The sequence below is a fragment of the Cuculus canorus genome, chromosome 1, assembly GCF_017976375.1.
Source record: "Cuculus canorus isolate bCucCan1 chromosome 1, bCucCan1.pri, whole genome shotgun sequence".
Classification (NCBI taxonomy): domain Eukaryota; kingdom Metazoa; phylum Chordata; class Aves; order Cuculiformes; family Cuculidae; genus Cuculus; species Cuculus canorus.
Window position 1 is genome coordinate 77,719,931 of NC_071401.1, and position 24,138 is coordinate 77,744,068.

Genomic DNA, 24,138 nt, shown 5'->3' on the forward strand with positions numbered 1-24,138 from the left:
TCAGTCTGAAGAAGAGAAGGCTGGGGGAGATCTTATCAGTGTGTATAAATACCTAATGGGAGGTGAAGAAGAAGAGGAACCCAGCAGGGAAAGATGAAATAGGCACAAACGTGCAATTCCATCCAAACACAAGAAAAACACTCCTTTTCAGTAAGGATGGTCAAACACTGGAACAGGTTGCTTACAGAGGTTGTGGAGTCGTCATCCTCAGAGTTATTCAAAACTCAGATGGACGCTGTCCTGAAAACCTGCTTTAGGTGATGCTGCTTGAGCAGGAGATTGGAATAGATGATCTTAAAAAGTCCTTTCCAGCTTCAATTGCTGTGTGATTCTGTAGCTTCTCTGATACACCTTCCCATCTTTCAGCAATCTGTTAGTGTGGGGCTTCCTGTGTGGAAGTTGTGTTTAAAGGATGTGTTTGCATTTTGACCAGAAATTGGTTGACTGTTATTACATATATTTAAAGGGTCATGTTTCTAGATCTTTCTACACATGATGCTTCTACTAATGTTGCATGTAGAATGAGACATAGGATGATGATAGAATCAGCACCCCTAAACTTCTGTTATTGAAGCTTTTATTGCTGTTATCAGTTAATTTGCACTAAAGCTGCCACAGACTTTAGTGGCAACAAGACCCCATGGTTTCAAACGCTGTTGAGTTGGAAGGCCCTGTAAATTAGGCAGTACCGTGTGATATTTCCATGGACAAGAACTTGACAGAGCCATACTGCTCAACTTTTAGAATGGTCCTTGGCATGCCTTTGCATGTGGCACTCAACACTTTCCCAAATAAATCCTGGCTGTGGGGTGGGTCTTGGCATGATCTGTGGTCTTGGCTTTTTTGGACACGGCACGTTCTATTGTGGAGGTTAAGAGAATGACTACAGTGCAGTAATAATGTTGGCACAGGCTGTTCTGTGCTGCTTGTTCTCAGTGCCAGGGAGCAGCCTCTGGCATAATTAATTTATTAGTATTGCCATAGTGACAGAAATGTTCTCTGGCCAATATCGGTCTCATATTATTTGGAAATACGTAACAGGGAGGTGGGGGATACTGGAAGTCTTTTAGTCCATTTCCAGAACGAGACTGGTTTTCTGTTGAGAAATACCTGGGGAATGAAAAATGAGTAAGTACGTGGAGTACACTTCTATCTTAGTTTAACTCCATTTTCAGTTTTCACTGTATATGAATATCCATTTTTGTCAGTAATCCAGCAGGCTGAAGCTAGTTTTTGCCAAAAGAAAGTTTCTGCTTTCTAGAGAATCTTTGTTAAAGAAATTATTTTCTTTCAAGGGTTGATAAGGGATACTTTAAACACATGCTGTGTAAACTTTAAAAGGTGCGCTGTTGTCATTGAATCTTACAAAATATATGATGTGTAATGTTATTACGAATATGCTTTTGAGGCTTTGCATTGGTTAAAAATTGCATGGCAGCCTGCAGCCACTGTGGCCATTGCAAAGGTTGTACCTGTCAATGGCAAGCTTTGGCGGTTAAGAGTAACAGTGCTTAAAAGGAGAGATTTATCATCTGAATGGCAAAGAGAGACAGTAAATGGGTTTGTTCTCAAGCTTGATTTATGTGCCACTGTATCTTGTTTGGCACCTTATTGTTCTAATGAATTTTTCCTTTAAAGTTGCTTAGAAGACCTTAAGAAATTCCCTTAAGATATGCAGGCAGTGTTGGCTCTATATTTAGTCTAAGGATGAGTTAGATGAGTTAGTTATACCATAATTCTGACAAAGACGAGCAAATCAGCAGGACTTTCTATGGAAATTAATCCTTGTCATTGAAGCAGAAAATGTCTTCTGGTTTCTATCAGTGATATTAAAAGGGAGAGCCAAAATATGAATGTCTGCTTTTGACTGTTGTGAGCAAGGTTATGGCATTTTACACTGTTGGTCTGTGAAAGTAGCCAAATCATTTGTAGCAGTGTGGGTTGCAAAGCAAAGGGGTGCAGAAGCTTCATCCATCCAGAACCTCCAAAAGGGAGTACAGGAAACTTCATTTACTTTCCATATATGATTTATCATGATCTGTAGCTGACTTAGTGAACAGAGCAGCCAAGCAATACTTTCCAGCTGATATGTTTTCGTATCATTCAACCATGTTTATGGTTGAATTTAATCTGATCTAAGATAAAGAGGGATAAGCCTATATCCAGTATATTATCCAGTATCCAGTACACTAAAAACAGTGAGTCAGAAAAGCCTTCCTTGAGAAACAGTGAATAAATAACACTGGTAGTGTTTTTGTAACCGTGACAGGTCTAGAAATGGAAGGGAGGCAGTGCTTGTTAGCAGACGTGGTATCTCTTACCAAATGAAAAAAAGGTAGTTTTGAAAAACAAAACAAAACCAGACTAAAAAAACTGCTTTGGGAGAACAACATCTTCTGCCTGAAAGCTTGCTTGTTTTTCCAGGTACGTAAACTGTTCTAATAACTTGTTATTAGGCAAATTGGTACTCGAAGTATCTTCTTGTGCCTAGAAATTTCTTTCTTCATTTACTTCCATTCTTAAAACAGATACCATTCCTGCGAAAATAAATAGGTACAACACAGCCTTGCTATAAAGCAGCATGCTTTCCAGTATACCTGCAGTTGGGTTAGAGGGTGATGAAGATGTTACAGGCAACGTCATTCCTTTTAGAACATCCATAAAGAGATTTGTACCTAAGTATCTGAGTGCTCCCCAGAAGCACAGTAGGCAGTTTCTGTTGAACTTTGGGTCTGTCTTCCTGCCTGTGTACTTGGCTCAGGTGACAGGCACACACCAGCAAGCTGTGCTTTTGTGCTTACCACTGAGACAGCTGAGCTGGCTGGACTAGGAGCCTGTTTTGCTGGACTGCATTCAGATAGACACAAAAACCTGTTTTAGAGGTTTCCACCAGCAGAAGACAGAGGTGAGTCAGAAGCTGCTTCTCTTATAGCTTCTCCTCCATGGATGTGCATTCCCACAACTTGAGGACCTAGGTATCAGTCAGTAAGATATCAGCCCTCATTTGAAAAGACTCTTGAGAGCTTGCTTCTTGAGCCAAGGACATCAAATACCTGCCATACTGGACTTACTGCTCAGGCTCAGAGGACACTACGCACTCTGGATCCGAACTTGACGCTACATGCAGTGCAAGCTGTATTTAGGCCTTCAAACTGCGCAAGGCAGCTCTCAGGGGAGCTGTCTACCTTGTCATCTCCTGGACAGCTGAATTTAAACACTGTAATGGTGCTCTGAACTCATCAGCATGGGTTCGTTCCCTCCTGCAGGACCATTGCAATACAGTCCATCTGGTCATGGTGTAATTGAGAAACGTGAAGGTTTGTATGGACTGGGTGATGATGAGAACAGCATGTTGAATCTTCATTTTCTCTTTATGGCCTTTGTAGGTACGATGAAATAAGTGTTCTCTATATTCTTCTAAGGCTGCAAATAATTTGCGATGGAGGTAATTTTCTTTCCTGAGATCAGGTAATTTGTCTATGATTTCACTTTTTTTGGCATAGAAACGTGTACTACAACACTTCCCAGTTACTTGTATCAAAGTTGGGCTTTCAGAATCTGGTCTAATATTAGGAAGGACAAAATACTGCATCAGACCTTGCTTCTTTCTAATCCAAACATACTTAGACAAGATTAGTACTTACACAAAATTATTAGTATACGGAAAACTCCAATTATGTGTTTTCTTTTATTAAAAAGTTATATTGAATGGAGGACAGCACTTAACTTTACCCTATTTATTAAATAGTGCCGATATTGCTTTGTGCTCAACCAACCAGCACCATCATAGGATGCAATAATTATATAAGATAATCTTTAGTAATAAATTCAGATATATATGTAGACTCATCTGCTCTGAAGTTTCTTCTGATCAATCATTAGCTATTCCAGTATCTATACTAACTGAAGAGATCTGATTTTATATTTTAAAGGACATGTCATTCTGTCTCAAAACCTAGCCATTTTATTTCTTTAGTTTCACAGTTTTTATAGTACAGTCTGTCATCCAGTTTAATATTTATCAGTAGTAATAACTGACTGCCAGGGTATTTTCAACATTAATTCTGGGCGCCTGTGCACTGAATAGTCCTGCATTCAGAATTAGTAAGCAGACCATACGGGCAGACACTTTGGCTGTAACTTGTTTGCTTATTTATATACAGAAGAATGGAGATGAATAGCTAATTTTGCTGCAGAGAGTTGTCTGCTTGGAATCCCAAATGCTCCATATTTTGTAACTCCAAGAGCCTGATCAAACCATTGTAGCAGTCCTCCACTAGTAGAAGAGTTTAATTGTTCCAAACTTCCCCCCCCCCCCCCCCCCCCGCAGAGAATGTGAACCATGGTTTAGAAAGCAGATTAAATACTTCAAGCCTGACTGATTTGAATTTCTCCTAAGGATTACGCTGGAAGCATAGTCTTGCCTAAAGATCCAGAAAGGAAAGCACATGCAAAGGCAAAGGAAAGCGAGCACCAGCAGAGGACCTGGAAGTGCAGGATTTTTCTTTCTCAATCATGCCACATTGTTTCAGTCTAAGGGAATGTTTTGACCATAACAGCACATAAAATGGTGGTTTATGCCCAATTTATGCCCTCAGTTTTTTTAATTTCTTTTTCCATTGCAGCCTCAATTTTCCAAGAGCTGCACAAAATGGGAATGAAAACCAAATCTTCAGATTGCCTTTAGTTCCAGCTATGAGGAGGTCTAAGAGGAAGAAGGTTTTGTTCTTCCAGAAAGCGTTCAGTTTGTACTCATGTTTTATTTCATCAGGCAACATGTACACAGTGTTGGGGTTGGATTAGTGAATTTTGCTCCAAGGATCTAGGCTTCCCTGTAGAAGATTTCTGAAGCAGCATAGCCATTAGTGCTATAAGAAAAGAAGATGCCAGTGACTGTACACTGGGATCTGTACACAGTGGCTGTACCTGGGCTAGTGTGTGCTGGTAATCAGATCCCTTTAAAGTCAGAAGCTACTTCAGTCTCATTACGGGGAGTTTACAGGGCCTCATCTGTGTTTTAGTTGGAAGCATCCTTTCAGTGTCACTAGAAGTATAGAGAATGCAAGTTGATTGAGCACACTGTAGACAGCAGTGTTTGATGGATGGTAAGATAATAACAGTTGCCAAGGCCTCCTGATGTTTCTCTGTTTCCCACAGATGCCATCTTTATTCTTGCTGGGGCTGAGATTCACTCAGGTGTTTCTAGAAGTCAGGCTGCCAGTGCACTCAGAAAGGAATTAAATGTTGATTGATGTTTCCACTAAGTTCTAAGAAACATCCTGGTAGGAGGAGAAAAAGCGTTGGGTTTGGGTTTTTTTCCAGTCACTAGAAGGAGATTGTGGAAGTTATGGAGATTACTAGAAAGTTTTCCTTGTAATTTTTCCTGCACCGAGACTCTGTAATGTTACAGGTACAATGTGGACTGTTTCCAGTAGTCCAAAGTTTGAGTGTGAATTTCCTCTTGGCAGTAGTGACATTTCCCATGTTATAGACAATTAAAAGGCTTTGAAGTGTTTGCTGATGAGTGGCTTCTCCTTTTATTTATTCTCTACCAACTCCCCTATTCTTTCCACTCCTCCTTCTGTTTGATAGTTTGACTGTGACAAAAAGACACCCTGGACTTGGTGTGCTTATGTTCCTTTTTTGTTTGTTTGCTGGGGGGATTTTTTGTCTGTTCTGATTTTTTCCTCTCCCATCTCTCTTCAAAGTTTGTATATATGGCCTGCGGTTTAGTGTTTGGGTTTGGGATTCTTCTTTGACATCTGAGTATTCTGAGTTGTTGCAAGGCATTTACCTATATTTTAAAAAGAAATGCTTGGCGGTGGTTTGGTTTTCTCTCATCTCTTAGGAGAACAGAAGACAAATTTCACTGATGAAGTATAACCAAAAGATTTATGGGAGGATATTTTCTATTTCTTCTGCAGCTGCAGGGTGTTTTTCTGGTTTCTTTTGTGGTTTGGGGTTTTTTTTGTTTGGTTGGTTGGTTTTGGTTTTCGGGGTTTTTTTCTATGTTGTGATACTTTATGTATTTGAATCAAGCTAAAATCAGGACATAGAAATGCACTTCCTACAACTGGCAATGTAATAACCTACATAATTCTACAGAATGTGGGTGCAGAAGCTTAAATGGGACTTATTTTTTTTACCTAGAGAAAAACTTCGATTGTCAGATTTAATGTCCCCCTAATTGTTGGTGCTTTAGAAGATCTTATTTCTTCCATCTCAAAGAATATGTTGTAAACCATGTTCTATGGGGATAACAATCTGATTTGAAAACGTAAAACTTTTCCAACATCTGTTCCTTATGTCTACAGAGATTTTGATAGAACAGCAAGTAGGCCACTCAACCATTGCTGGAGAAGACTTGTTATTTTCTCTTACCAGGTGTTTTAATTAATTTTAGGAAATTGTAGAGTGAACTTTGCTTTTTTAGTTCCAGATATTTTAAACCAATTATGGGAATGTATGACTCCTGTTTTAACAGAGTAATTTTATTTCCAGATATGATAGATATTTTCTACTCTACCCCCAAATGTGAATTATGTAGTTTTTTAAGTTAAACTACTTGTCAGAACTGAGTAAAACTTCTTTAATTAATCTTTCTGAGTTCCTTATTTCTGCTATTATAACAATTTGATTTGCATATTTTGGTAAATAAAAATTCTATATGATTAAGTGATGAAAATTAGTTCTATTTATAGACTAGACCTTATGTGATGTGAAAATGCAAAGGCTGGTTGTCTGAGGAACTAAAGATGATTATGTGTGTTTTTCTTTTGAGGAGATTCCTATATATGCTGCCTTCCTATTCTATCAAAAATTGGTCTACTAATTATCCAGAAATTGATTTCTTACTTTCACACGTTGTAGGCTGTGGCATGACCAAGAAGTGTATAATTTCTTGAGATGTCAGCAAAGATACTGTATGTGTGTGTGTATATGTACATTGCCATATTTGTGGTGTGTAACATAGTAAAGCTGAAAGAAGAGATGACCACTGTGTTACACTGCTCTAATATCAGTTTATATGCTGTGTAAATGAAAATGCAATCTGGTCCCCCTGGAGGAGCAGGCTCAGACCTAAGTCATCAGGTTTGGTTCAGCTTGTCATTCCTTGGTGGAAATGTTCTTCACATTTACTTTTATAGCAGACATTTAACCAAAGTTCAGTATGTTTTGTGTGGCCACTAAAATGAGGCCACAATATATTCCGTAAAGAGTTGGGAGTTTAACTGACATAATTGTGCAGAGGTTTCCCTTTTTTTTTTTTTTATTTTTTTTTTTCTAATGTGCTGTGCTATGCAGTTTAAATTCAGCTCTGTATTTTAAAGGCCACTCTGGTTCACTGATGTTATGTGAAAATTAAAGTCCTCTGGGCCGGGAAGGGCAATCTAACTATAAAATGTTATTATGGAGTACCCTACTTAATCGAGATATAGTAAATTGGGGACTTCTTCACTGAAACATTTCCTACAAAACTGATTTATTCTGATGGTAAAGACTGCAGCTTAATAGGGGGATAGTACTGGCCTAAATTTAGCTATAGCTCTGTAGTCAGATCGTGTCACGGATGGCGTTTAAACAACAGTGTGTTTCAGCACTCTTGTTATTTTCTGTTCTGTTCTGTAATTTTTTTGCAAAAAAAAAAAAAAAAAAGAAAAAAGCCTATCTGAATAATAGCAGCAATAATAGCGCTCCTTCCTTTTAACCCTGAACCCAAGAGCAGCCTGAGCCTGGAGCTGACTGACATTTAGGAGCTAAACCAATTCACATTCACTGCCAATGTCTCAAATCCATCCTTCTTCTTAAGCTTAAGAAGATAAGTAAGAAATTATCATATTTCAGAACATTAGGGCTTAGTTTCTTCAAGTTCGGCTTATTCTGTGAATCTGACCAGTATATGTACAGAAAAAGAGATTACAGTTTATAACTCGTACTACAGTAGGCTGAAAGTATGTGTAGTATCAGTGACCAAGATTTTGGTTTAATTGCATTTGGTTGTCTGAAAGTCTGAGTCTCTAAAGTCTTTTTTTTTCAGCACTGTATTTAATGTTAAAAAAGCACTAGTGTTTTTCATCCAAAAAATCAGTATTCCAAAATACTTCTTTTATGTTTTCAGTTCTTAAATTCTGAAGGCCTTTAGTTATGTTTTTCATGAGATTAGGCTTTGCAGAGTTTATGAGCTTTTAGATTTCAGATATGTTTGTAGCTGAACTAAAAAGCAAATCATCTGTAGAAATCCAAAGTGAGCATCACCATAGTTTGGAATTGACTGAAAACTATTAATTCCAATAGAAGTCAATGATAAATGTAGAAGTTTATGATAAATTCTCCCTGATACACAGGAGGGGCAGCTCTTCTAGACCACTGGAGCTATTACAGATGTCATTACCACAGCTTGTGGTTGTGCTCTGTGTGTATGCTGCTGTCAGATCTGATGGGGCTGATGGTGACAATAACTCTATTTTTTGGTGCCCTTAGCAGAGATTAAAGGGAGAAGTGAGTTCTCAAGACATTACAGAGTTGCACATTGTCTTTATAAAATCTTGAAGGTATTGATCAGAGTTCAAAGGAGAAGCTTGTAGAACTTAACCATCTATCAGTACAATTCATTTTTAGAAAGTTCAGACATTAGGCATGTTTATGAACTTAACAGTCTTGCATTCTTTGTTAAGAGTTCATTACATGTATAATTTTTCAATTAACTGCCAAGTACAGCACAATGATAATTAAACTTGGTTTATGTGCTCTTTTTAAAATGCAAAAATGCTGTACTAAAATCTTCATATTTCTGCCTTGTCAAAATTAAATGCCTATTTAGAAATGTTGTAAAGCTCTACTCTATTATTTGTAATGGGAAAAAAGACAAAATAATGAAGCAATATATGCTGCGTATATTGCAGAAGAAACTTCATTCTTTAATTCAGTAATTTGTCACATTTTACTCAAGATGGTAAACCTGTCTTAAAAATTTTTAAAAATATTTGTGATAGGTGAAGAAAAGTACAAAAGCAACATGCAGTATTAAAAGGAGAAAGATCTCCAAATACGTTTCTTCTCTGATTTTATCATTTTGCTCTGCTAATGAGGCACTGGTCTGTGACTGTTGCTGTGTAGACAACAGTTAAACAGCTCATTGTGCCAGTCTTTCTTGTTTTGTTTTGGAAGCGATAAAGGTTTTGTTTTCTCTGTGAGAAAAGAGTGCAACTCCAGTGTCTTAAACATCACAAGATCTTTCTCTGAAGTTATGATTCCTGGTGGAATCTGCTAAAGTGAACAAGAAGTTTGTCTATGTTTGCAGATTATATAATAAAGATTTAATGCCTTCTTTGCCTCAGTCTTTAATAGTAAGGTAAGATGTTCTCTGGATACTCAACCTCATCAGCCAGAAGACAGGGAGGGAGAGCAGATTCATGAAGAAATGTTGAAAGACCTGCTGAGCCAATTAGACATTCACAAGTCCATGGGGCCAGATGGGATCCACCCAAGGATATTAAGGAAGCTGGCAAAGGTGTTTGCCAAATCCCTTCCCATCATCTACCAGCAGTCCTGGCTGACTGGGGAGGTTCCACTTGACTGGAGGCTGGCAGATGTTACACCTGTTTACAAAAAGGGACGGAGGGAGGATCCAGGGAACTACAGGCCTGTCAGTCTGACCTCATTACTGGGGAAGATTATGAAACAGGTCGTCTTGAGTGCTATCGCACAGCACACACAAGACAACTGCATGATCGAGCCCAGTCAGCATGGGTTTATGAAAGGCAGGTTCTGCCAAATTAATCTGATCACCTTCTATGACAAGGTGACCCACTTGATGGACAGAGGAAAAGCTATGGATGTAGTGTACTTGGACTTCAGTAAGGCCTTTGACACCATTTCTCACAGCATTCTGCTTAGGAAATGGTCTGCCTATGGCCTGAACAGGTGCACCCTCTGCTGGGTAAAAAACTGGCTGGATGGCCGGGCCCAAAGGGTGATGGTGAATGAAGATAAGCCCAGTTGGAGGCCGGTCGCAAGTGGTGGCCCCAGGGCTCAGTGCTGGGTCCAGTCCTGTTCCATATCTTTATCAATGACCTGGATGAAGGCATTGAATGTACCCTTGGCAACTTTGCCAATGTCACTAAGCTGGGACGAAGTGTCTCTCTGCTGGAGGGTAGGAGGCTCTGCAAAGGGATCTGAACAGGCTGGATCCATGGGCTGAGACAAATGGTATGAGGTTTAACAAGAGCAAATGCCAGGTCCTGCACTTAGGACACAACAACCCTGTGCAGCGCTACAGACTGGGGGAAGAGTGGCTGGAAAGCTGCCTAGCAGAGAAGGACCTGGGGGTGTTGGTTTACTGCTGGCTGAATGTGAGCCAGCAGTGTGCCCAGGTGGCCAAGAAAGCCAATGACATCTTGGCTTGTATTAGAAATGATGTGGCCAGTAGGTCCGGGAAGGTGATTCTCCCCCTGTACTCAGCACTGGTGAGACCACACCTCAAATACTGTGTTCAGTTTTGGGCTGCTCGCTGCAAGAAAGACATTGAGGTGCTGAAGAGCGTCCAGAGAAGAGCAATGAAACTGGTGAAAGGGCTGGAGAACAAGTCTTACCAGGAGCGGCTGAGGGAACTGGGGTTGTTTAGCCTGAAGAAGAGGAGTCTGAGGTGAGACATTATCAGTGTCTACAACTACCTTAAAGGAGGTTGCAGAGAGGTGGGTTGTGGTCTCTTGTCCCAGGTGATAGTTGATAGGACGAGAGGGAATGGCCTCAACCTTCTCCTGGGGAAGTTAAAAATGGACATTAGGAAAAAATTCTCCACAGAAGGGGTTATCAGGCACTGGCACAGTCTGCCCAGGGAGGTGGTTGAGTCACCATCCCTGGAGGTATGTAAAAGATGAGTGCTTAGGCATATGATTTAGCAGTAAACAGGTGTGGTTGGACTTGATGATCTCAAAGGTCTTTTCCAACCTAATGATTCTATGATTCATAGTAAAATGTATCAATAATCTTGTATGTATTTGGTATAGTAGTAATATTATTAAAGTTGGGTTAGACATTGCCTGATCATTAACTGGCTCAACTCCTGTGTTTTGTGTGTAGGATTTTGTATTCATATTTGTTATTCTGCCACCATCTAGGACAAAGCATGCCAACTTCACCTGGATATACACTTTTCTCCTTTTTGATTCCCTAATGTAGCATTTTTTTTCTCTTTCTTATGCCTTGAAATTAGTATTGCACTAGAACCCCTGACACTCGTTCCATGGTGTCTGAACCTCTGTTCTGGCACATGTAGTTTACTTGCCTTACTAAGAGCTTCTGCTGTTAACAGTGAATTGGGACTTCTTGAGATGAACAAAGAGATTTATTGCACTGATCAGCCTGGCTGCAACATTCATTATAATTTCCTTTTAATTTTTTATTATTCTTTTTTGTAAAGTTATGGTAAATGGCACTTGTGTTTCACCTTTTCCTTTATCTATGAGTAGGGGGTTTCTATCTGAATGGGCTCCCCTCCAACAGCTGTCAACCCCATTAAACCTCAAGGGTTTGAAATGTCAAATATTGCCATATAGCTCCTTTGCCTTTTGCAGATGCTTGCTGGCAGTTATGAATGCAAGGAGGTAATGTTTCTTGCTCATCATTACTGTGCATACCATCTTTAACAACATTTATATATATACTGTCAGACATAATGGATTAGTATTTGGGTATAGGTAAATAGAAATTACCTACAATCTTTAGTGAAAGCTTCTCAGTTATAATGAAGCTGAAATATGATCAGCAGCAACCCTGGTTTTAAGGTATATCAAATACCCTGTGGTTAATAGAGTTATTCTCGCTTAGAAAGGCTAGCAACTTACTTTGAAATGAAAAAGGAGGCCCAGGAAAATCATTCAGCCATGTTGTGCTGAAATGCAGCAAATAATCTATCATGCAGAGAAAAAAAAATCAAATGTACCTGATTTTTTTCTCCTTTCTATATCCCAAGTTTAATGTGTGACAGCTTTATCTGGCAGCCTCACCTCCCATCAGTGCAATCTGTCATTCTAGATTATTTCAATTAAGTTCTCTTTCTATTTTGTATTTGCTGAGGAGTCATAATGGCACACTCCCAAATCAGCAGTCAAGAAGAGTAATCCTCTCTATTTGTATGTTGTTAAAAGAAAGGAGAAAGAAAGAGATGGTTTCTCTTTTTCCTCTCTGTCCTGGAGGCCTTCTCCAGGCTTCTTACATAATTACAAGATTTGCTTTGAAGACTGACTGTGAAGACTCACAGAATGTGAAGGCTTGATTTCGGGGCTCTTATGAGTTATTACGAAAAGTCTTTTAAAGTCATTCTCTACACCTTTGTTGCTTGTAGATCACTTTCACTTGACATAAACGCACTTCCATCTGGTTGCTGGAGAAAGAAAAGATTTTTTTGCACTCTTCACTTCAGTGCAGAAGTTGGACTTATTTATAAAAGCACAGCAAGTTTCTACACTTCCCTGTGCTTGAGTCTCCAGGGAAGAGAATTCATGCCTGGCATGGGAAACTGGAGACAGCTTATTGTACTGGCTTACAGACTGCTTTTCCGTATGCCCCTGAGCCTAGAGAAACTTACATTTCTAACTGGGTTCCTGTGCTGTCCTTTGGTGAAGTCAACTCTCCAACCTGCTTGTAAGTGCAGGGAGATGTACCCACCAGAATGATATAGTAGTTTATACCCCGGAAACTTTAAATACATGATTATGGATAAACTAGGCAACTGCAGTATTGGGTACCCACTTTGTATCTGCTGACTTACATGTTGCTACTTTCACCTGACTGCTGTTTTCAGCTGATGTTTAGTTTTCACCTGAGAATGGCTGTGTTTTGCTGAAGAGCTGGTAGATGAATGCTGAGCCGATGTGGTATCACCAGCATGGCTGACTTTAGTTCAGGAGCCCTCCAATGTAAACTTGGAAAAAGAAGGAAATTGGAGCCCTTTCTGTGACCTGCTTATCCATTCAATCACTAAAGGAATAAGGACGATTAAGTTCAAAGGAGAAACGAATGTATTTTACTTCTGTTTGTAAGTGCTTATCTCTATATGGTCTTAACTGTACTGAGCTACCAGGACTTGGACAGATACAGAAATGCTGAAGCAGGGGCTTCGGTCTTTCAGCTGTTTGTCATGCCAAGCCCACCTGTACCAGGGGGTTACAATAAGCACGTTAGATCTGGATTCTATCTTCTTACCACTTTATCAGGGTACTCACTCTTCACGTTTGCAGAGAATGACGTGCACATCAAAGCAAGCCTCCAACATTGTACCAGACCAAATTTTTTTAGTCAAGTGCTTTCCTAATCTAATCAGCACCTTAGAAGCTATTTCCATAGTGTTTCTCCTCCTCCTTTCTTTTTTTATTTCAGTTGGACAAATTGTTCATATTGAGTTAGAGATGGCAGCTCCGTTTCCTCACTGGATGGAAACACTGGCAGCCCTCCACATAGGTCTATGCAGTTTGCTGCAGAGCTTGGCTAGGGAAGAGCCGACAGATCTTTGTTGATGGGATTAGTGTGAAATCTCTCAAAAGCAGCATGAATAGGAATTGTTCGGTCTGCTTTGCAGAGGATACTTTCAGCCCAAATGAATTATTGTGTATTTGCAGTTCAGTAAATCTTCTTTTTTCCTTCCTTTGTCTTTGGTTGCAACAGGGTTTATTGATGCATGTATAGAAGGTAATGAAAAGCTACATTTCAGCTCATTTTTAAAGGCCTCAACATAGTTTGCAATCCTAAGTGTAGATGCTCAAATCACATAAAGAAAATGCCTTTTGTAGGAAAAAAACAGTATACTTCAGATCCTACCCTAGTAAGTGTGAGAAATTTCTGCTTTGACGGAGAGCCAGTAGTTCTGATTTCAAACAAAACTAATTCACATGATTGACCTGGGCCAATCAGGTGGCCAAACACCCTACCTCCATGAGCTATACCACCAGCCTCCCAGCCTCTGCTGCACATATGAAAGCCAACTTGCTGAAAGGCTTCTTCCAGGAAGGAAATGTCAGGAACTTGGTGGGGTCCTTAATCTTTATTGTAGGAAAAGGCAAGGCCCAGCTGGTGGTATATTTGGGACCTTTGGTTTAACCAGCTGTTGTTAGTCCCAGTCTTTTCTGCTGCCTTACTCCCTCCAGTACTGAGGTTTTCCTGTGCCCACATAGCCCCAGCACAGGGCTTGTCCTGGAATTGCTTGTGGCAAGAGGTTGGCTCTTCAGCCACAGTCTAGTACATGAGAATAATTTGTGAGCTTCCTTTGCCTAGTGGAACCTGCTAAAGCCAGCAAGAGTGGGCCACTGAATCTCCTTCCACTTATAGTCTTCCAAACTGGGGGTATCTCTGCTGAAGCCAGAGTCACCCTGGTGGGAAAATGTTGCCTGGAAAAAATACTGGATGCAGAAATGTTACAGTGTGTAGCAGTGTATTTACACATTAAGGTGTGGGGGGCTTTCAGCGTGTGTTATATCTCGTATGTGTATGGGTGCAGTTTAGACATACTCATTGTCAGTGCATCAATCTTTGCTGTGCATTTCAGTCAGTAAAGAAAGCAGAGGTTGCATTAATGCTCCACTTACAGAGGAGGCAATTCCAGCATTCAGGTGGTCAGGGTCACTGGGAGCTCCTAATTTCTTCCTTTGGAAGAGCTTCTACTTTGAGATTTTTTTCGTAACATAGTCAAGTGTTGAAAACCACTTTTTCTTTTCATTTTTCTTTTTTTTTCATTCTGTAACTCATCTTGTGATTTCCATAACTCCTCTCTGCAGGGTTCCTTCATATCATAGAATCATAGAATCATTAGGTTGGAAAAGACCTCTTGGATCATCGAGTCCAACCATTCCTATCAAACACTAAACCATCCCTGAGCAATCTTTCCTTCCCATCCTCTGTGACCTTTTCTTTGCCAGGGCAAATTTTCACCGATATGTTTCTATGCAATTTCTACTATTTGGCTGTTGCCTGAGAAGCTGCATCTTGAAACAGCAGGCAGGAAACTCAAATGTTCATCATGGACAGCGCTCCAGAAATTCTAATGACCATCCTGAGAGAAGGAAAATAAAAGGGAACTTCTCTAGTGATCTGCAGATTCAAAACTCAAAAGAAATAACTGCTAGTCTGCAACTGGGGCTTGAGGTTTATTTTCTTGTCTTTCGGGGATTCAAGTATAGAACTTTGTTTTCATCCCTTCCCGATGCAGAACACTCATATGTAATATACGCAGATTGCAGCAGCATTCACGTATAACACGTAACATTCTCAGTATGAGAGTGCTAATTGACATTGTAAAATATACTTTCAGTGTATTTCTCCCAGTATCTGCCTGAAGCTGAGCATAAATCTATTTGTCCATCTAAATTTGTATTCATGTCAGTTTTATTCATGGCAATTTTGCTTCACTTTGTCTTCCTTTAGATTGCTCATCGTGCCCAGCAGTGGAGGAAGAGTGGATTTTGAAATTTTTTACGTGTCAGATTTCCCTGTATCCAATTTTAACAAAAAGCTGTCACCAACTTCTTCTGAAACCAGCAAACCCTTTTCTTTCTAATTACATTTTTACCATATGTTCATCCAGATGGCATATGCCAAACATTTTCTAGGGTGTTATAAAATGACCTGACTTTAGAGGATTTAACTGCTGAAGAAGCTTATGAAAAGCATAGAATTGACACTAGGGCAGAAAAAGAGAGTCCTAGAAAGAAAAAAATAATCTGATAAATCTTCCCAGTTATATTTTGTGCCTGTGATATTGAATTTTCAACATACACACCTGCATAAAAACAGTGAAAATGTAGGGAATATTTTACTGAACTGTTGAAAGTTGAATCCTTTTTGAACAGCTGAAAATAAAACTTTTGTCTGTTATATCTAAAAAGAACTCTGGCACTGTGAGCGCCTCTCTAGTTCACTGCAAAATGGAGCAAAAGAAGAGTCTGTCAAAAAAAAGCCTGTCTCTCTAAAAGCAGGAATTTTATTTAGCAGTGTAATAACTATTTGGGCACTTCTTTTCTGAAATGTCATTTCCAAGTAGAAGATAGATACAGTTGATGCATGATTTTGACGCTTGTGTCCTAGTTCTTAATAATTCTTGTGGGATTTCTTGGAGAAAATAAATTAACTTGAGGTGTGCTGAGGGGTGCCAGGAACATTAGGAGGGAAGGAAGAAGAAAGGAAGGAGAGAAGATGATTATTTTCGATGTTTAGCTACTAAAGATAAATAAATGAAGGTCAATTTTTCATCTTCTCCAGAGTTTGTATATTTGTTCTCACCTATGACAGTTTTCTTTTAACTGTTGTTTTTATAGTCTTTTCAGATGATCAAGGGATGAACTTTAAAATACCCTCATGTTAGTATCAGTTGTCATAATAATCTTGGTTCTCTACCTGTTTTGCTTACAGCTAGTTCCTGAAGACAGGTGACTGAGTGAAAATCAAATCTACTTTCTTTTATTGCTGCAGTAGCTTCTACAAATTCCAGTTGCAAAAGAAATTTTGAGTGCACAACCCAAGGCTCTTAATAGAGTATGAACCAAGATGTAGTTTTGGGGCGGGATGGGCAGAGTCTTGTGGTCTCAGGGAGTCAGGTGGACAACTGAAAATGTAGGTCTGTTTTGTGTCCTTAACTTGCATAGGTCTTTTTGAAAATCACAGCTGCAATCAGCAAAGCAGGTCCACTACCTCCTCTGAGTTAATGAGACAGGATTTTAACAGTGCTCAATGATTTGCAATGATTTTGTTATTTCTGAATTAAACCTTTGATAAAAAGTCCTTATCTCCATCCTCCTCGCCCACTTCCACTCATCAGTCCATGAGTGGTTTGACATTTCCACACTCTTCTCCATCATTGACCAGGATTACACCTACCTGTGCCTCAAGTCAAAACAGAATCTGTTTTGTATTTAAATCAATCTGTATACCAGAGACATTGTAGCTATTTAGAAGCTAAGGATTAAAACCCTTAGAAATCAGAATTGGTGTTAACCTTTGAAGTAACTGAAACAAGCTGTAATATGGAAATACAAAATGAACTACCAAAATGCAGCTTGTCTCCACACTGTCATGATATGATGCAACAGCTATTTGATTGTGGTTGTTTTAGTGCTTGTGGGCATGCAGCTGTGTTAAACTCACTTGAGGTATCACTTTTTCTGCTCATTTTTTTTTAATGTCATTTCAGAATGGAATTAAAGTTGTTCATGTGCCTTTGTTACGTATTTCGTAAGTAATGTTTATCATAACCAGGGTCAGTGGATTCATGTTGTAGTTTTTGGTTTCTTAGAAGAGTTTGAACCCTAAGCATTTCCCTGTGGAAATCCAAAGTCCTGCATAACAAAGTTCAGCCTGCTGAGGACAGGCTTTTCTTACCTACCATAGACAAAGCTCTCAGAATTAGTCCACTAATCCCTATATGTCAGGGAACGACACGTCAAAATGCAAAGGCTGAAAAAGCATTATACTTAGATACTTTACATTTAATTACTTATATGCATTATTAAATCAAGCTATCATAGTAATTGCAGATATTCCTTGGGTTATTCAGCATGTAATTTGAATGAGGAAAATACTAAGAAGGTTTCCATAGAAAGCATTACCAAGTTAATCATTATGAAGCTAATGATGTGAAGATTCAAAATGCCAGCCTTAAACCATACTGCTGAATTCCTAAGTGTGAATTAAGGAGCACTTGTTATGCTAGGCTTCCCAGAACATCCTGGGCAGCTATTTGCAGGTGCTGGCTGCCTTGTTGCAGCTGGTCAGTGTTCCCCAAGGTACTCTTCTTTCCTAATTTTCTTCCTCCTTCAAGCACCGAAGTCCCCTTTGTGGCTGAGTGTGCACACCAATTTTATGCCACCCTGGAATGCCTCCATTCTGCTCTGTGTGTTGGTGCATGCACGTTTACATGCCTTCTCTCTTATTTCCCCTGCTACCATCTCTTTTTAGTGGAGTAGTTGCCACAGAGAGCTTTTGAGCATAAGTACTTCGAATTACACTTCTGCTATCATTTTCTGTAGCCAGTAGTTTATCTCTTGGAAGAGGCTGGGATATAACATCTCTGTTCAAGAAATTCTCTAAAAATGACTCTTCATTATAGTGGCAGCTGTCTCCCACTGCTCAAAATAAGAGGTCATCAGAGAAGATAGCCTTTCATAAAGCAAGAAACTCATCTCAGTCATTGAAAAATGGTAGGAAATGCGTATTTTTGAAAAGGCGATCTGAGGGTAGCTTGTGTTTGTGTATGTGCAAAGAACAATTCATACTTACAATCCTAGCTATTTTCCTTTTCTTCCATTTTTCCTTCAGAAAAATAAACTTTTAGGTATTATATAAACACAGTTACATCTAACACACATTTTTTACGGTGTTTGCAACAAATGGGAAGTTTGCAGTTATTCTTATGAGATGTTTCACTGTTTAAGTGATGCTCTGTGTAAGGTTTCCCAGGGTGACTGTTTTGAATCCAGGTTTATTAGGTTCTGGTTTATAACTCTTACCATAGTTCCTTAGGAGTCAAAATTTTCCATAGCTGAGGTGGAGGTCAAATACCTCCAATTAAAGCAAAAATCAAATTATTCTTGATCTGTGGTGCTACAAGTGGCATCTTAATAATGGACTAGCCACAGGAGGAAGTGGGTTTGTCAACATACCATCACGCAAAGCTTTGAGTATTCAGCTAATCTCTTCTGGGATCATACTCATGTATGCTGCTGCTCTCTTGAAATACACTTCCAGTGTACCTAATGATACAAGAATATCTGATGCAGCAAGCCGTGGAAGTGTGAGATGCAGAGCCTTTTACTTGGTGTATTTGAAGGTGGATAACCTTAAAAATCAATGAAACCTGCTGTGCCACTCAGAATCATGATGGACTGTTCCTTGACAATTCTCCTGCTGATTCTGTGTTGCTGCAGTACAAATAGCTGGAGTGAGGCATCCAGTAGCAGAGCTGCTCTTTTGAGCATGTCTCTATGTCTGCTCTTGTAATTTGTTATCTGAAATGCAGCTGTTGAAGGGGATTTTTTTTGGTTTGGGTCTTTTTTCTTCTTCATTTAGTTTTCAAACCAGAGTGCACAAGTGCTTGAAGAGAGAGGATGTACAGTAGCAGAAAAGTAGGTCTGAAGGGCTCAAGTGATATTTTCATGTTGCTTGTAAATATGGTATTTCCTCTTTGGAGACAGCATCATTTCATAGTGCCCCAATTACAGAAATGGAAACAGCTATTAGGAAGAAATTATTAAATGGAACATTTTAACTTTGTGGGAGGTTTGGTAAGGCTGTCACCTAAACAAGGTGACAAATGCAGTTTCACATTCTATACAAATCAAAGTTCACAAGTTTAAATAGATAGTTTTTTAAATAGCAGTGACTCCTCACAAAGTGTCCCATTTGAAGGGAAAATGTTTGAACATCTAGAAGGCTGAATTGTAAATAGGAGTTGTTGGGGAGGAGTGTGGCTGGGAGGTCTTGAAGATAAATTTCATTAAAAGTTTGCATAAAACTCTCTGGATTATTTAACAGTTCTTTTGAATAAACATAATAGAAAATGATCTAAAATTAATTGACTAAAAATGGAGGAACAGGAGAAGGAGGAGAATGAAGTATCAAGTGTGATACTCTGCCTAGTAAAAGGAAATATATTTTTTTTTGCTGAGTTCACCTTATGCAGATACTAGGAGAACATGAAGATAGTCTCCCCATCTCCTGTTTTTGTAAGCAAGTACCTTCTGCTACCTCTGATCATATGCATAAAAAGGAAGCATGTTACTCTAAGGCAGACTGAATGTAGTGATAGGGATGGGGAGCTTCTTTGAAGGGAAGCCATAGAAAAATCCAGTCACAGGAATAAACTCCCACTGAGATTTTACTGAGATTTCCTGCTTTTCTATGTATCAGTAATAGAAGCAGACCATGGAGAGAATGGAAATCAATGTCATGCTCAAGGTGTGTGTCTTGGGGAAAGATCAAAGAAGTTTTTGCATGTCACTGATGCTGAAAACAGATCTCTGAATGATGTCTTTCTCTTTATGGGCCACCTGTCTATAGTCCTTCAGGGAACTGTTTTTGAATATAGAAAAGGAACAGGAGGTGAGAGCCACAATTCTGTCACATGGGATATCCCTTGACTCTCATGGTATAACATGTTATATGCAAGATTATCAAGGATATTGAAAATTTACTTGATTTTCATATTTTTTGTTTATTTATGAGGAGAGCAACTTTCAGAATGATGATACTGTGTACTGCTATAGGGTTATCTGCCACTCTGATGTCCATTGTGGCATTCTTAGGTTGGGCACCTGGCCGTTACCTTTCTCGGCACAGGACCCTGTACCCTCCTGGCAGACAGGGTTGGGGCTTCGTTCCCTTTGTCTACTGCATTAATCCAGCGAGAGCTGAAGTTAGTTCGGCACCTGCAGATTTACAATCTCTTGAAGGTAAAAAAAAATATTAACTCTTGGCTAGGCAGCTTTAAACAAATACTATCTGAGCTCTGTTTAGACTCCAATAACCGGATAACGTGAGCTGTAGTCTGTCTCCATGCTACACTGACCAGGTGTTGCTTGTTGTCTATAGTGATGACTAGGTTTCTTGAAGCACGTGAGTTCAATTACTGACAATTGGAAGGGCATGACACTGGAGCTATCTGTTTGTCTGTGTAATTGGCACCGGGAATTGGTAGCTGTGATTCAGCAAGGTGCTCCAGCCATTGGGTGGGAAACACAAAGTATGTTCCACTTCTGTCTATATCCAGCATCAATTGCATTTCAGTATTTATTAATGTTAATTTAGAAGTCTCTTTGCTTGTATAGCGTGGTCTCTTTCATGGATATGTCATGTTGGATAGCTTGCTTTCTTTTTATTTTCTGCTTGAAAAATCAAGATCTTTCCCTCCAGCCATGAGAATTTTGTCATCTACATGCAATAACTAAACTTTGTCATAACACTGCAGCTGAAAGTAAAGTATTCTATTAATGGCAGATAAAGAGATTTTAATACTTTTTTTTTCACCCTGGATCAGTTTGGAGTAACTTTGGAGAGTTTACCCAAGTAGTAAATATACAGCTGTGCTTTAGATTGTTTGAGAAAGCTCAACACAGCAACTTGCTTAATATTTTAGGAAAAGAAAAGTTAAAGGCGTGTCTTCTCTTCTTGCAAAAGCCTGGCAAACTCAAATAGTTTTGTTTTACATTATGACTAGATCACTGCTATTTTTCCCTTCCAACAAATGAAGGATGAAAAATTCAGGCACAGATGACAAAGCCTTTGTTGTTGGGTTATTTTTCTTTCATATGGGAGTTATGATTAAATGTATACTGTCACAGAGAGACCTCTTTATAGGTTGATGCTATTGATTAGTATTGGAGACCTGCCAGTGCCATTATTCATTTGTGTATAAGAAAATCTAATATAAAATTATTAAGTTGATGTTTTAGTTCTTATAGTGAGAACATTTCAGGTATTCATCTCATCATTGCAGAAACTGCTTGGCTCAAGTAGATACCATAAAATCATGTTTTAATGATTTTTTTCCTTTTTCCATCTTTTTTTTTTTTTTTTCACAGTCACATGACACAATCAGCCACATTTGAAGACCCTCGAATAGAGAGCTGCCAAATAACCCCTCCAGCCCCTCGGAAGGTGGAAATGAGGAGGGATCCTGTGCTAGGATTTGGGTTTGTGGCTGGTAGTGAAAAGCCAGTTGTTGTACGCTCAGTAACACCAGGTATGTTTTCCCCACCTGACCCCAAAAGCAAGCACTAATTTAATCTACTGGGATAAAATATAGTTACAAATTTAAGTACTGTAAAAATATTCAGGCAGGCAAAGTAATTACAAAATCAAGGTAGGTTATTAAGCCTTGAATTACTGAATAGTTTTCCTTCTTGCACTCATTTTTGAACATTATGTAAATGTGTTAATAAAAAAAGGCCAGTTTTAGGCTATTGCTCTGAGACATTACTATTGTTTGCCTGAAAAAAAGTTGACCCATTTCATTCAATGAAACAAGGTCTTCTGCCCACTACATTTATATTGGTTTGATGTCATCTTCACTGCCATTAAATCAGTGTTTTCAAGAGGTATGTCGAATTCGAAGATTAACACATAATTTTCATTCTTTGTATTATCAGCTTCCCAAGGAGAAACTAGGTTTCTAACTCTAACATTTGATTCTGACTGTAATATTAGTTTTTGAAAAAGAGGATGTTACTGCTGGCTTTTTTTTTTTTTTATTAAATGAATGGTTCTGTATAACTATGTGGCAAAAAAAAAGCCAGGACAAAATAGATCCCTCCACGTCTTACTTGGAGTGAAAATTAGTGAGTTTTTAAAATTTTTTGGTGGTATTTTTTAATTTTTTGAGCACTGGACTTGGGATTGTTCATTCTCCCAAACAGCTGGCTGCTGCTCTCTGTGCTAAAATGTTAGTCAGTCATTACATAAAATTGCCTTTGAGCCAAGGGCAGAGGTTTGACTTTGCTCTTGTTCAATATGTTCTCCAGAACCCCCACAGAGAGCAGAGGAGAGGCAAAATCAACTTTGTGAAGTTCTGATGTCATTTACCCACATGTCATTTGCCCATGTGTGTGCATTGATTGTATTTTATTGCTTTCAGATGAAGGGAGTGTTGTAACTAATATTTGAACTACATCCAAACAGTTATGTTATCCTAAGTTAGTATTTTTAATGTAGTTTCTTGTTGAAGTTCAGTTTGGAAAAGGTGTTTATTCTATCTTATTCTTACTGAATAGGAGGAAAGATGAGTTAAGGACAACATTCTCCTACATGGATTTGTATCCATTTATGCTGGATATATAAGTGAAGTTTTCAAACCAAACAGAGGAAAAGAACAGCATTTTAGCTCAGTTGTTAAGTAAATTGGTTTTTATACTGATACATTTTATTTTAAGACTTTATGATCATAATAATAATATTATTGGGTTTTTATGTATCACCATTGCAGAGTTTAAAGAAGACGAGAGAGGATATATCTTTTTATTAGCAGTTGTGATATCCCACCCTCTTCTGAGCATGTAATCAGACTGAGAAGCAAAGTGCTACATGCACTTTATAAAGCCTAAACTCAATATACTTTTCACCACTGTAAGAATACAAAGCACATAGACATATACCTTTCTGATTGTTTACTCAGATGAATGCTAAATATCTGTGTCTAACTGAAAGTGACTATGCTATTGGCTGTACATAAAACTTGTGTCCACCAAGAGGTAGGAATCCAGAGGAAAACAAGAGTTTTCCTGGAGGTGTAGAAACTTACTGTCTTTTGGTGGAAGGAAACAGGTTTGTTTTGCACAGAACAGAAAAGTCAGAGGAGAGACCTATGAGTGTCAGATATGTCAGTGATGTTTCATAGGAAGGAGGAATAAGATGTTCTTCAGTGTTACTTTGTCTGGGACAGGAAACAATGAGTTGTAACAACGAAGATCTGGTGTAGGTTCCAGAGAAAAAGACTTCCTGACTTTAACAGTAGTTAAACAGGGTCGTTTATTTAGAGGAAAAGGAGTCATCTTCAGGGTGATCATATAAGAATATCAGACAAACATTGATCAAGGATGAGTAAGGTATGGTTGATCACACCTTTAAGGATAAATAGGGTCACCTCTTATGGGTCCTTTTGGCTCTACAGAAAACCAAGCTTATATTTTTAAGTCCCTAGATGTAGTTTTAGAACTTAACTTGAGGAACTTAAGTGGAAAGCCACTGGCTAAGCCATTAGCTTTTAAGATTTTCCTGATGAAGAAGTACTGGTAGCATCAGAAATAGCATTAGTGTTAAATATGTCATTAACTGGAGGAAAAAAAAACCCAAACACTCATAGCATGTGGACAACAGAGTGTATCTGTGCATTTACAATGGTCTGCTAACTTGTGCTTTTATTTTTTCTCATTTGTCTCCAGGCGGCCCCTCTGAAGGAAAACTTATACCAGGGGATCAGATCATAATGATTAATGATGAGCCAGTCAGCACTGCTCCAAGAGAGAGAGTCATCGACCTTGTCAGGTAGTTGATGTCCTGTCACTTAAACTGTGAACCTAGTGGCTTATTGCCCGGGCAGTCATTTGATAATACAGCAAGTCTTGCCTTCTCATGACTGAGAAGAGAGAAGATAATGTTACT

At 38.9% G+C, this 24,138-nt stretch overlaps 1 protein-coding gene across 4 annotated transcripts in view; it reads left to right on the forward strand.

Annotated features, from left to right (window-relative positions):
• FRMPD4 (FERM and PDZ domain containing 4) overlaps positions 1-24,138 on the forward strand; it is a 349,158-nt gene that overhangs the window by 259,105 nt on the left and 65,915 nt on the right. For all 4 annotated transcript variants that reach the window (XM_054078055.1, XM_054078031.1, XM_054078040.1 and 1 more), the window contains exons 3-4: positions 21,564-21,724; positions 23,919-24,021. In XM_054078055.1, the coding sequence (XP_053934030.1) occupies positions 21,564-21,724; positions 23,919-24,021 (264 nt within the window). The remainder of the gene's footprint in view (positions 1-21,563; positions 21,725-23,918; positions 24,022-24,138) is intronic.